The 14,892-nt window shown below is 41.2% G+C and overlaps 1 protein-coding gene and 1 pseudogene across 1 annotated transcript; both read left to right on the top strand.

Moving 5' to 3' along the window:
• Positions 1 to 844: 844 nt before the first annotated feature.
• Positions 845 to 2,454, top strand: LOC113905584 (annotated as a pseudogene).
• An 8,163-nt stretch (positions 2,455 to 10,617) lies between these two features.
• Positions 10,618 to 12,131, top strand: LOC113905581 (hemoglobin subunit epsilon-2). The gene is made up of 3 exons (XM_027563091.1): positions 10,618 to 10,727; positions 10,853 to 11,075; positions 11,919 to 12,131. The coding sequence occupies exons 1-3, from the start codon at positions 10,636 to 10,638 to the stop codon at positions 12,045 to 12,047; spliced, it is 444 nt and encodes a 147-aa protein (XP_027418892.1). The 5' UTR covers positions 10,618 to 10,635; the 3' UTR covers positions 12,048 to 12,131.
• Positions 12,132 to 14,892: the final 2,761 nt, after the last annotated feature.

Here is a 14,892-nt window from a genome sequence, read left to right as displayed (position 1 = left end):
CTTCTTAGCTGCCTCACTGGTATCAATAAGAAGAGAAAATCAAGAAGAAAACTCAGGGCAATATCTCCAGAGTGGACAATTTCTCTTGTTGTCACAGAGCAATTAACAGAGTTCCCTGGAAGCACAGGATGTAAGCTTATTCTGCCTGTTCTCTCTATGAAATAACCTTTGGATATTTTAATTTGGGATTGAGCTCTTAGTTCTATTGTAGATTCCTTGCATTTCAACTCAGCTTCCTGAAGTAACCATAAATATGTGTTTTGTTTTTTTTTTTATTTTTTATTCTCCCTTGGAAAACTAAAATCCAGAGCTTGTTTATAATTCACTCCTCAAGAGAGCTAGAACTGATTTGAGTTTCTTGTCTATGATTGTATTTTTTATCTTGAGCATGTTTTTGTCTTTGTCACCATCTCACCATCTTTAACCAATACTAAAATGGTTTGAATAGAACTCCTTCCTTGTCTGGTGCTTAGCTACACTCCATGAGTCATTCTGGGAGAAGGAGAATGGGAGAGATGGATGCCATCGTGGAGGATGACATGGGAAGAGCTGAGAGCGAAAATGGGGAGTGAGTGGAAAATATGGAGGAGGACATAACAAAGGAAGGTGTCTCAGGAACCAACACGTTATCATACACTCAATATACATCTTCCTTGCTGACCATCAGCTGTTCTTACTCCATGCCTGAGGGACACAGCCTAACCTTGACCAATGACTGAAAGGACAAGCAGGAGCAAGGGGGCAGAAGTTCAGCAGTAAAGAATAAAGGCAACAGCATCCAACAGCAGCACAGACTTGCTTTTGATGCTTCTGTGATCACCTGTAGGCTCCACGACTTGACATCATGGTGCATTTTACTGGCGAGGAGAAGGCTGCTATCACTGACCTGTGGGGCAAAATGAATATGGAAGAGGCTGGAGGCGAGGCTCTGGGCAGGTAGGAAGTGGCCTTCATGGGGGACAATGGTGAATATGAGCCTGGCAAATTGATCAGCAAATTCTGAAAAAATTTTCAAGTCACTGATTTTCCATCTGCTATTTCCATCTCATAGGCTACTGGTCTTCTACCCCTGGACCCAGAGATTCTTTGACAGCTTTGGCAACCTGTCTTCTGCCTCTGCCATAATGGGAAACCCCAAGGTCAAGGCCCACGGCAAGAAGGTGCTGACCTCCTTTGGAGAAGCTATGAAGAATTCGGACAACCTCAAATGTGCCTTTGCTAAGCTAAGTGAGTTACACTGTGACAAGTTGCACGGGGATCCTGAGAACTTCAGGGTGAGTTTAGGAAGTGTTCGTGTGTTCCCTGTGGCTTTTTACTTTGCAGTAATAATGGGAGTTGAGTGTTTGATTGGAAAGACTAGCAAAGATCTCAGAAATCGTAGATCAAACTAGGTGTTAGGAGGACAGACTTCCAGTGGGCATACCGAACCCACCTTGATTCGGGACTAGTGACATAAAGAGCTATGAGCAGCCTTACTGTGCATGCATGCTAAGTTGCTTCAGGTGTCAGATTCTTTGTGACCCCATGGCTGTAACCCACCAGGCTCCTCTGTCCGTGGGATTCTCCAGGCAAGAATACAGAAATGTGTTGCCATTTCTTTTTCTAGGGGATCTTCCCAACCCAGGGATCAAATCTGTATTTCTTACATCTCCTGCATTGGCAGGCAGGTTCTTTACCTTTAGTGTCACAGTGAACAGCCTTAAGTTTGTTTAAAAATTTTCAGAAACTTCTGTCAGAACTGGATGTATCTACCCCCAGAAAATATCAAAGAGTAGCATATTTGCTCAAGGAGAAATAAAATCTGACTTTTGATAGATGAAGTCCAATCTCAAGGAAGGAGAAGTATCTTATGTGATTCTTGATGACTGAAGTTAGGAAAATATTTGGGAGAATAATTTTTAGACCATTCATCTCAAAGAAAAATAGATCAATTCTCTATTAAATTACCCACAGTGTTGTGACTAAGTGGAGGCATATTGTTGCATTGGTTGGAGGCTTTACTAAACTCATTCTAGGAACCTATGAAACCCTGAAATCCTATGAATATAAAAATTAGAGGGAGGGAGAGAGGCAAATAAAAATAGTGAAATAGGAGAGAGGCAGGGCCTGTAGGTAGAAAAATATTGAATGGAGGGCTCATAGAATTTAAATTAAATTGAAGGACAAGCTCATACGAGTTTATTGTATAGGTACAACTTATGGAACAGTTTAAGATGTGGACTTGGGAGTGAGTGTAGGTACTAAGCCATTATTTTCTGCAACTCTTTTAGGAAACTTCTACTTGGCATACATAATTGTCATTCTGTCTCTCATCCAATAGCTCCTGGGCGATGTGATTGTCATTGTTCTGGCTACTCACTCTGGCAGAGAATTCACCCCTGACATGCAGGCTGCCTGGCAGAAGCTGGTGTTGCTTCTGGTGTTGCCACTGCTCTGGCCCACAAATACCACTGAATCCTCTTTTCAATTCACCATTTTGTGTCCCCAGTGCCTTCCTTCTGCCCTTGGGGACTGGGGTTTGACCTTGAGAGCCCAGCTTCTGTCTAACAAAGTACATTCTATTCAGGGATCAAAAATTAACATTGTCTCTTCTCTATCATTTCATTTTGTGCTAAAGGAGAAACAGTTCATTAGCTGAAGGATGGGGAGAGACATAGGAAGAAGTAACAGTCCTTTGAAAAGCATTGGGAAACTCATCAGTGGAAGACAGACATTCTGGTAGGATTTAGGGTTATTGGGAGAAAGTTAAGGTGGAGAAAGTTTTCTGTGGTTGAAAATGTTTATTTTAGTGGTTGCGGTCTGACTGCCACAGGGCAGTGGGGCAAAAACTTCCTGTAGCAGGAAGGCAGATGTACTAAGTGGTGTCTGAGAGAAAACAAAATAGATTTATAGTGCATGCCACAGAGTTTGCAGGAAAAAACAAAAGCTTTGTAGGGATTTATCATCTAGACTCCGGTTACTTTTTCAGTTTGCTCCAACATACATTTTGAGTCAACTAAGTTATCATATATCTTATGAGACTGAATTGGAGATAAGAAGATCAGTTGAAGGGTGGCTGAGAATTTTCAAAAAATCTCCATGAACCAGCAATAGCTTACCCTTTTCTGAAGGATTCCACTGTCTCCTTACAAAGCCAAGGCTAAGACACTTGAAATCATTGTACATCATATTCTCATTGAATGTAATGTGTACTAAAGTAAAATTAGAGCTAGGGTAGTGTATGAATTCGGACAAGCAGGGGGATGACCAAGACTTCGTGTAGGAGATAAGATAATAACTAAGTCTCATAGTTTAAAATTAGCCAGCCAGAACTTGGCAATGTGCATGAAAATGGCTCTCTGGAGGTGGAAGAGAAAGTAAGACATAGGTGGAGGATTAGGAAAGACTAGATAATATAAGGTTTTGAAGATAAAAATATGTTATTACCTTGATAGTAGTAAGAATAAGCAATAAATATTCTTAACTTTAAATGACTCAAGGAGTAGGATTTGGAGAGGCAAATAATCTGCTTAATTCACACAAAATGAATTGAAAATTGCAGACTAGACATGGATGCTAATTGAGGAGAAGAGATATAATGGACTCAATCCAAGAAGAGCGGTGTGTTTATTTGTGTCTGACTTTTTGTGACTGTTTGGACTATAGCCCACTAGGCTCTTCTATCCATGGGATTTTCCTGGCAAGAATGCTGGAGCTCGTTGCCATTTCCTCTCCAGAAGATCTTGCTGATCCACTGCTGGAACTTGCATCTCCTTCTTGGCAGGCAGATTCTTTACCGCTGACCTCTGGGGAAGCCCTGAAAGATCAAGGAGGTCTGCAAAAAGTGAAGGATGAAGAAGGGGAGAGTGAATAGGACATATTTTCTGATTGACTGGGGTGGATGAGAAGGAAGGGGGTGGCAGCAGTTGAGAAAACTCACAGCCTGGCTCTACCAAGAAGAGGCCTGCAATGACCTGGAGACGTCATACAAGAGAAGCATTAACTGAATTATTCTTGAGAATGTCACTGCCAGATTGCTCAGGGAATCATGAGCTCCAGGCTTTGAGTCAAACTGTCCTCTTGAGGACTGGCAAATTTAACTGTATGAGGCATTCATTTCATTATTTCCATACATTAACTACAGTCAGTTCAGTTCAGTTCAGTTCAGTCGCTCAGTTGTGTCTGCCTCTTTGCGACCCCATGGACTGCAGCATGCCAGGACTCCCTGTTCATCACCAAGTCCTGGAGTTTACTTACTCATGTGCATTGAGTCGGTGATGCCATCTGACCATCTCATCCTCTGTGGTCCCCTTCTCCTCCTGCCTTCAATCTTTCCCGGCATCCGGGTCTTTTCAAATGAGTCAATATGTCCTGTGAATTACTTTTGAATTTGGCCTTTTGTCTTCACAATGCGGCTAAAAGACCAGTGATTACCTTTTTGCAGACTGTCAACACACTGGTCTGTCTGTGCTCCCTTACCTATTTATTTATTTGAGTGCATTGGATCTTAGTAATGGTTGGGAGATCTTTGTTGCATCATTTGAGCTCAGTAGTTACGTCTCTGGGTGGGATCCTTGTTGCCCAACTAGAGATTAAATCCATGTCCCCTGCATTGTAAGGAGAATTTCTATCCACAGGACCACTAAGAAAGTCCCCCACTACCTCTTAATATGGCCCTAAATAGAGTAAAGAAAGGCTCTCTGTGGCATGAAACCTTCTCATCCAGTCAGTCAACGAATGAGAGCAAAGTACTTTTTTAAATCAGTTGATCTCTTTTTCATCCTTCTTGCCTCTCAACTATTATTCTTACTCTGAATATCACTTTCACTTTTCACTTTCATGCATTGGAGAAGGAAATGGCAATCCACTCCAGTGTTCTCACCTGGAGAATCCCAAGGACGCGGGAGCCTGGTGGGCTGCCGTCTATGGGGTCGCACAGAGTCGGACACGACTGAAGTGACTTAGCAGCAGCAGCAGCAGGCATGATGATGGTGAAGGAGCAAACAAGATATATTCTTCTTCCCTTAATGATCTAGGTTTAGATCTGGATTTTTCCAGTTCAGGACAATTGAACTGAAAACAAAAACACAATTTACACACACACACACATATGCATATATTCAGGTCTAGAGGGCTCAATTTTTTAATAGATGAAAAGGTGTCTAATTATTGTTGATAGACCATAAAAGTCAGCTGAGAAAAATAATGTGATAACACAATTATCTGGGAATATTAACCTAACTAAGAGCCAGAGGGTTTAGAGATTGTCATTACCAGGTTTAAAATCCTATAATGACTTCTTATTCCCTATCACTGAGGAGAAGTTCTAAGTTATTAGGTTTATGCTTTCTCTACAACAGTATTTTCTGCCATTCTCACTTTTACTATTTACATATCAACCAGCCCATCACTCATATCTCTAGCATAACAGATGTTTGTTTTACTTTACTTAGAGATTTGTGCCACTATCTCAACTTTCAGGACCTCTATCTTAATACTCTCAACTGACAGATTCCTTCTTTTCATTCTGGGCTGCCTCAACTATGACCTTCTTAGACTTTTTTCTGATGTGATTGTGTCCCTCTCTCATTATGTCCTGGAGAAGGCACTGGCGACCCACTTCAGTACTCTTGCCTGGAAAATCCCATGGATGGAGGAGCCTGGTGGGCTGCAGTCCATGGGGTCGCTAAGAGTTGGACACAACTGAGTGACTTCAGTTTCACTTTTCACTTTCATGCATTGGAGAAGGAAATGGCAACCCACTCCAGTGTTCTTGGCTGGAGAATCCCAGGGATGGGGGAGCCTGGTGGGCTGCCATCTCTGGGGTTTCACAGAGTTGGACACAACTGATGCAACTTAGCAGCAGCAGCAGCTCATTATGTCCAGATATTAATTTCCTTCATAACAAATGATAATAGCTGAAATTATTTGTTGATGGGTTTACTTATTCATTTTCTGTATCTTCCACCCCCAAATTAGATTCTTTGTCTATCTTAAATCTCCAGTACATAGAACAATTATAACACAAAGTCATGCAACAAATAGTTATTGAATGTACATTTAAGGATCCATGGGAATGAAAGTTTGAAAAAACATTATAATTTTATTTAATGTAAAAAACATAATGTTTGATCAGCTGTCCCGAGATGGTATGTGTTTCTCAGAGTACAATCAAGGACCCTTGCCTGGCCTTTCCCCTGTGTTGTCATTTGTACTAATGGGGAGCCAGCTCTAAGACCTTAGAACCTGCTGCTTTGGTTTGAATTTGAGCATCCTGCTAGCTCTGCAATTTGAGATGCATCACTTAATACCTTAAGCTCTCATTCACCGATCATGTTTATCTAAGTTTATTTTTTAGAGAATTAAATACATTAATATATCTCACATCTTTAGTTCACTAATTGGAACATAAGCTCTCTTTATCTCTTCCTCTAAAAATAATTGACTGCATCTATAACTTCTATCTTTTAGCAGTAGTATTTATGTTATCTATAAGCTCTATCTATCTGCACTATATGTGTATATGTATTCATAAATATATGTTATCTTTTGTCTTCAATAATAATGCTTTTTAAAAAAATTTAGCTATAAGGATAGTTTTCATTATTGAAACTGAGCTTCAATTGAAACTGAAGCTATATGATATTTGATATCATATATCAAATGATAATTTCAAATATTATCATTATTGAAATTGAGCTTCAGTGGAAATAAAAGGTCATTTTGTGAGGAAATGGAAAATTCAAAGCCTGGAATTGAGAAATCAGCAAGACAGGTTTAGAGGAAAGAGAAGAGATGAGTCCCAAAACAGAGGGATGGTAAGGAAACAAGGATAGCTGTGGGAGGTGAAACGTTTGGCAGTATTGCGGTTGAAAGGAAAGAAACTCCGGAAGACTGAACTAAGACCAAGAGGTAACGCAATAGGGACTAAAGACTGCTTTCAGAAGGCCAGAGGGGTTCGTTTGGACTTTGTTTACTTTTAGAAGAAACCTATATGGGGATGAGGAAAGTGTCTACTGGAAAGTATAATTGTATGAAAGGAACTGTGCCTTTGTTATTTTTCACTTTTCCTCTCCTGGAAGCAGAAAAAAACTTGCCAAGGAGAAATGTCTATACAACATATGCTGGTTCTGTATAAGGAAAGAACTTAGAGATCACAAATATATTGCTAAGGCTATTTATACATTAGGGCTTCCCTGGTAGCTCAGATGGTAAAAAACATCCGCCCTCAATGTGGGAGACCTGGGTTCCATCCCTGGATTGGGAAGCTCCCGTTGAAGGATGGCCTGGCAACCCACTTCAGTATTCTTGCCTGGAGAATCCCCATGGAGGGAGGAGCCTGGCAGACTGCAGTCCATGAGATCAGACATGACTGACTAAGCATACAGCACACTCATACATTGGCTGAGCATTTGTACAGAACTGTTTCTAGACAGCCATTTCAAGTTTGCATCCTATAAATCCAGAAGTGGGATGAAGTGTCTCTGGGGGAGGAAAACAGCTAGAACATGTATGCTGGAGTGAGTACAATAATAAAGCTATGAGTGTTTATTATTATGCCTGCAAAAGGTGAAGTTGCTCGTGCTAGGAATATAGGAGGGAAATCATGGTCAAGCCCTAGTCTAGCAAGGGGAACAAACTAGCTGTGCTTAGAGACAAGGCAAGGCCCCAGGCTTTGCAGGAAGTTGATATCACTCAGTTCAAAATGGGAGCAGAGAGGCCAGCCCAGAACTCTCTGCTCACTGTGCACATCTGTTATCTCTCTTCACCTCTACAGCTCCTGGAAATTGTGCTAGTGATTGTCTGGCAAGCCATTTTGATACAGAATTAACCCTCCCAGTGCAGGCTGCCTTGAAGATGACGGTGACTGGACTGGTGAACACCCTGGCCTTCAAGTATCACTGAGGGTCCTGCCCAGTAATAGAGTGTCACCAAGGAAAATTTTATTGTTCTAATAATAATAATAATAACAACAACAACAAGAATAGCAGTAGCAGTAAGAGCTGCTAAGAGCTCTTCTCAGAGTATTTGTCCTCAGGTCTGCTTTTCTCATGTGCTTTTACATATTTGGAAACATTAGAAATTCTATGTCGAGCTGTATTTTGGGGGGGTCACCATTCAGATTTTGCATGAAGTAGAAATTTCTGCAGGAAAATTAAAAACAGAGCACCTAAGGGATGTGGTTGGGACATACACTTGGGAGAAATATATACACGTGAGTTTTTCCAGTTAAAGATATAGGGGCATTCAGGTGGGAGGGGAAGGGTATCAGGGGACAAGAGCTCCTCAGGACCACACACTTAAGTGGGTCTGAAAAAAGACTTCAGTGAAGGCAAAGGTTCTGAGGTAGAGTACCTAAGTGGAGATTCTTTATAGGAAAATTAGCTCAGGTCTGAAGATGGCCATGTCCAGGCAAGGATGTCATTCCATTCTAAGAACATATTTTCTAAAAGCAGCTGGCTTGTCCCAGCCCTTGTAAAGAGAGACTCGGGATGGGAGAGGTTGGAGGTCAGAGCAGGGGATACCTCTTTTCGAAGTCAACTCCAAAGAACTGCCCATGGGCTTTACTAAAGAACTATCTGCTTAAAGTTAAGAGAGCTGCCTGAGAAGGTTAATTTTTTTTTTTTTTTTTTTTCAGGACTGTTTTTTTTTTTTTTTTCTTTTAAATATTTATTTGTATTTATTTATTTGGTTGTGCCACGTCTTAGCTGTGGCAGGCAGGATCTTCAATCTTTGCACCATGCAGGATCTTCAGTCTTTGCACCATGCAGGATCTTTAATCTTTGCACCATGCAGGATCTTTAAATGTGGTATGTGGGATCTAGTTCCCTGACCAGGGTTGGAACCTGGGGCCCTGCATTGGTTGTTCAGAATCTTAGCCACCAGACCACCAGGGAGGGAATTTTAACTTAATTGTTGCCATGAGGAGACCTATGTGAGCAGGCTGGCTACAGCATTTCAAGAAGGAGAGACCATTGTAAACTGCTCAGAGAGAGGGACTGTCTAAAAAAGTGAGAGAGAAAATCAGGAGTTAGAGGTAACTTCAAGAATCATTGCCTGCTTTGCTGAAAGGATGGAAGTATTCCCCAACATTCAGAGCTGCAGAAGTCCCTGAGTCTGGGGCCTTGCAGGGGCACATACTCTGATGAAGATGGACATCAGAGCTAGAGATAGAAAGTACCCAGATCCAACCCTGCAGGCCAGACCCCAGCTGAGTGTAAGTGAGGTTCTTGGCTGTGGTCATAGTTTCTGCTTTTTTCTTTTATTTCTCTGACTTATTTTCTTGAAGCAAATTCTTTTGAGATTAATCCAAATTAATCTCTGTACCAAAGTGCTCACATAAAACAGTGCTCACAGAGTATCCACTCTGTCATGGTAAACAAGCTTCCAGAAACAGAAATTTTTATCCACATTTTACATTTAAGTCTTTTCAAGGCTGAATCCATAAAATTGTCTCACTATATCAAATAGGATTTATTTTCTAATAGTAGAAATTTTGCTATTAATATAATATATTGGGTTGAACTCTAAATTTTAGAGTCCCTCTGTAAATACATATGAAAATTATTTTCTTATTATATATACATATACTTGTAAGAGTGATCTCAGGGAGAAACAAACCAGCTTTCTGGAGGTCAAAATGTGGGAGCAATAAATTCTGAAATAAAATGAATCATTCCCTCTCCCACTAGAAATGTGCCTTTGACAATCTTGTAAATGCTTATTTGGATGCATGAGAACAAAGTACCTTAGATCACAGTGGCAGTGGTGTGTGGAGTACTGTCATTGATGATTGCCTCTGACTGATTAGATATGAAGAAAAGTCACACTCGGCCAGGAGTGTGGACCCAGCACATGAGACAACTCAGTTCATCCAGAGCCATTGCCAAGATGAATTCTTATACTTTCTTCATTAAACATAGAAGCACCTATTCCCCAACATTTAATAATGTATTCTCTGATATGAATGCATAGATACATGTCCTGGCTAGAGACACTTTCCATATAATCAGAGTGAAAAAAATTATTCAGACAAGTACACATATTACTGATAGAACTCAGTAACAAAGGGGTGATGTTCAATTCTCTAAATTACCGAGTTCTTACCTATCTTGTTTCTAAATTGATGCTGGATTGGGATCATTTTTGCTTGTTTATGAGAATTATAAAAGTATGAGCCCATATAAGCTTTAGAAGCGTTGGTAACCCAAGAAGAGCTGTGGCTTCATCTATTAATATACCCTGGCTGAACAGCAGAACAGTGTCTTATAAACACCTGACACAGTGCTCAACAGAATTCTAAATGTTGCTCTTCCTAACTCTAGCTATGCTTCATGGTCAGCCTGCTGGTCACTTCAGGAGCCGTGGTGGGGAGCTTGAGATATGAATTGCACAGTAAAGGGTAGGGGGGAAAACAGCGGAGTATCCCTGATAGAGCCGGTAACACTATCAGAGACACAAATGTCCATCTTGCTGACCCACCCTTGCCCAAGTCCCACCCCTGGTGGTGGCCCCCTACCTTTGACCAATAGTCTCATTTTATTGGGGGAAGGAAGGACCTTGGGACAGGAGATGAGGAATAAAAGGCCACATAGTGAAGAGGCAGCACAGACTTGCTTCTGGCCCATTAGGATCACCAGTAAGCTCCCAGACACCATGGTGCATTTTACTACTGAGGAGAAGGCTGCTGTTGCTAGTCTGTGGGCCAAAGTGAATGTGGAGGTGGTCGGCGGTGAGAACCTGGCAAGGTAAGCACTGGACACAGGTAGGAGAGGATGTAGAAAGGCTGAAAGTGTTCCATAAAAGAGGGACTGGTTAGGTTTCTTACATACTCTGACTTCTCATCTGTTCGGTGACTATAATCATCCCATAGGCTCCTGATCGTCTGCCCATGGACCCAGAGGTTCTTTGACAGTTTTGGTAACTTATACTCTGAGTCTGCAATAATGGGCAACCCCAAGGTCAAGGTCCACGGCAGGAAAGTGCTGAACTCCTTTGGAAATGCCATTAAGCACATGAATGACCTCAAGGGCACCTTTGCAGATCTAAGTGAGCTGCACTGTGACAAGTTGCACGTGGATCCCGAGAACTTCAGGGTGAGTTCTGGGCAAGCCTGTGCTTTGTGCTTTCATCCAGGTTTCTGTGCTGTGGTTATAATGAGAACACTGACTCAAGTCTTATGCTATAGAAATATATTTTTTGGAGGTAATATTTCAGAGAAAGGCTTGATTTTGATAGGTTGTTCCAGAGGTCAAAGATAAGACCAAGTAATTATTCTATGGCTAGTGGAGGTCACTGGTCATCTGATAATTCTGAAAAAAGAAAACATGTTGTGAAGAAAACTAAACAAACTTGAGCTGTATGTTTTGGCCTGGAGAATACAAACTGAGCAGTGCAGAAGAATATCTTGCCTTGAAACTGAAATTTTCTATGAAAATTGATGAATACATTTCTTTATGATTTTTGAGTTTTGAACCAGAACTAAACAGGGCAAAATAAGAGCAACTTTTCATGATTTGTGCCTCCTTCACTCATCTCTAGCAAAGATGAAATGTTTTTGTATACAAGGTGCTGGATTCCTTGTCAAATGGATGTCCAAACAATCTGAATGTATGTAATATCTGAAGATACAATATGCATATGAAGTCCCCTTTCAGCACTATAATTTTACTTTTAAAAAAAAGGAGAGAAGGTACCCATAGCAATGCTCTGGGGTTGGAAGTTGACAGAGAAAATGGGAGAATGATATAACACAGTGGGGGTTCAGACTGGGAGTCACTGAAGCCAATGCCAGATCTATAATTATGCACTTTTGTGGGAACATGGCCATGAAAGTCGCTCAACCTCTTATGAAGAAGGAAATGGATGTGGCGTCTATTTACTGGAAGGGCAGCCTGAGACCTTCTCTTCATTATGTACTATCTTCTTTTTATTCCCAGCTCCTAGGCAACATGATATTGATTGTCTTGGCAACCCACTTCAGCAAGGAATTTACCCCACAGATGCAGGCTGCCTGGCAAAAGCTGACAAATGCTGTGGCTAATGCTCTGACCCACAAGTACCACTAGATGCCTGGCCAACCATGTTTTTGCCTATCTGAAGGCCCAGTGTCCCAGCAGTTCATCTCCTGAAGACAGAGCGAGAGAGCTCTAATTCCAGACATAAGTCCAATATAATACAAATGAAATAAAAGTCAGGGTCTATAATGAATATCTTTGTATTTTCTCTTTGTTTTTATCTTTTCTAAGTTGATTCAGCCAAAAAAAAAAAAAAAAAAAAAAAGCTTTACTATTGGAACTGGGAATATTGGAGATTGACAGTTTGGGGAGGTTATAGAAGGAACCCTAATAAGATTCTGTAAAAGTGACTTCAGTGGGTAGTTAATCCTAGGAGGGGGAGTTAGACTCCTGAAACAGGGAAGGTCTTTAGAAAAAGGAAAGAAATGGAGTTACTCCTGAGAGATGCAAAATGATTGTTAATAGTGAGCTGTTAGGACACAAAGTAAGGGACCTGTATAGTCTGTTATTTGTATAAATGCTGGATAGAGCTCTTTCTGGACTACTTTTATTTAATATGAGTCATACTTTTAGCAGCTATAAGTGCAATGGAGATCAGTCCTGGGATTTCTCTGGAAGGAATGATGCTAAAGCTGAAACTCCAGTACTTTGGCCACTTCATGCGAAGAGTTGACTCATTGGAAAAGACTGTGATGCTGGGAGAGATTGGGGGCAAGAGGAGAAGGGGACGACAGAGGATGAGATGGCTGGATGGCATCACTGACTCGATGGACGTGAGTCTCAGTGAACTCCGGGAGTTGGTGATGGACAGGGAGGCCTGGTGTGCTGCGATTCATGGGGTCGCAAAGAGTCGGAAACGACTGAGCGACTGATCTGATCTGATCTGATCTGATAAGTGCAATGAAGATGGTATTTTAGACACCCAGTCAAGCACTCTGCTCTCAATTTTTTCTTTGCATCTTCAATGGGGCATGCTTAGTCCCTTCAGTCATGTCTGACTCTTTGCCACCCCATGGACTGTAACCTGCCAGGTTACATAACCTGTCCATGGGATTCTTTGGGCAAAGATACTGAAGGGTTTGCCATGCCATGGTACTAATGCTATATTACTTGGAAGCTCTGCAACCTGGAACACATTTTTAATTCTATCAAGCCTTTGGTAGAGATAAAGGCCATTTATGAGGAAAAATGACAAATTCAAGATCCATCATGTCATATCCAATTCAAAGAAGATAAATTAATAACAGTGGGGTAGTATAAAATTATAGAACCTGCTAGAGGGTCCAGATGAGAAGGAAATGGCAACCCACTCTAGTGTTCTTGCCTGGAGAATCCCATGGACAGAGGGGCCTGACAGGCTGCAGTCCATGGGGTTGCAAAGAGTCAGAAAAACCATAGCTTTGACTAGAGGGACCTTTGTTGGCAAGGTAATGTCTTTGCTTTTTAATACGCTGTCTAGGTTGGTCATAGCTTTTCTTCCAAGGAATAAGCATCTTTCAATTTGATGGCTGCAGTCACCATCAGGAGTGATTTTGGAGCCCCCCAAAATAAAATCTGTCACAGTTTTTACTGTTTCTCCATCTATTTGCCATGAAGTGATGGGACCAGATTCCATGATTTTGGTTTTCTTAATATTGAGTTTTAAGCCAACTTTTTCACTCTTCTTTCTCACTGTCATCAAGAGGCTCTTTAGTTCCTCTTTGCTTTCTGCCATAAGGGTGGTGTCATCTGCACATCTGAGGTTATTGATATTTCTTCTGGCAATCTCGATTCCAGCTTGTGCTTCATCCAGTCCAGCATTTCTCATGGTGTACTCTGCATAGAAGTTAAATAAGCAGGGTGGCAATATACAGCCTTGACATACTCCTTTCCTTATTTGGAATCAGTCTATTGTTCCATGTCCAGTTCTAACTGTTGCTTCTTGACCTGCATACAGGTCTCTCAAGAGGCAGGTCAGGTGATCTGGTATTCTTAACTTCTTTAGAATTATCCAGTTTCTTGTGATCCACACAGTCAAAGGCTTTGACATAGTCAATAAAGCAGACATAGATGCTTTTTTGAACTCTTTGCCTTTTTTGAAGATCCAGCGGATGTTGGCAATTTGATCTCTGGTTCCCCTGCCTTTTCTAAATACAGCTTGAACATCTGGAAGTTCATGGGTCATGTGCTGTCAAAGGCTGGCTTGGAGAATTTTGAGCATTACTTTACTAGGGTGTGAGATGAGTGCAATTATGCAGTAGTTTGAGCATTCTTTGGCATTGCCTTTCTTTGGGATTGGAATGAAAACTAACATCTTCCAGTCCTGTGGTCACTGCTGAGTTTTCCAAATTTGCTGGCATATTGAGTGCAGCACTTTCACAGCATCATCTTCCAGGATTTGAAACAGCTGAACTGGAATTCCATCACCTCCACTAGCTTTGTTTGTAGTGATGCTTTCTAAGGCCCACTTGACTTCACATTCCAGGATGTTTGGCTCTAGGTGAGTGATCACACCATCGTGATTATCTTGGTCATAAAGATCTTTTTTGTACAGTTCTGTGTATTCTGGCCACCTCTTCTTAATATCTTCTGCTTCTGTTAGGTTCATACCATTTCTGTCCTTTATCAAGCCCATCTTTGCATGAAATGTTCCCTTGGTATCTCTAATTTTCTTGAAGAGATCTCTAGTCATTACCATTCTGTTGTTTTCCTCTATTTCTTTGCATTGATGGCTGAGGAAGGCTTTCTTATCGCTCCTTGGTATTCTTTGGAACTCTGCATTCAGATGCTTATATCTTTCCTTTTCTCCTTTGCTTTTTGCTTTTCTTCTTTCCACAGCTATTTGTAAGGCCTCCTCAGACAGCCATTTTGCTTTTTTGCATTTCTTTTCCATGGGGATGGTCTTGATCCCTGTCTC

Source organism: Bos indicus x Bos taurus, chromosome 15 (assembly GCF_003369695.1).
Source record: "Bos indicus x Bos taurus breed Angus x Brahman F1 hybrid chromosome 15, Bos_hybrid_MaternalHap_v2.0, whole genome shotgun sequence".
Classification (NCBI taxonomy): domain Eukaryota; kingdom Metazoa; phylum Chordata; class Mammalia; order Artiodactyla; family Bovidae; genus Bos; species Bos indicus x Bos taurus.
Note: the sequence above shows the minus strand (reverse complement) of the source record. Positions and strands in the feature narration are given on the sequence as shown.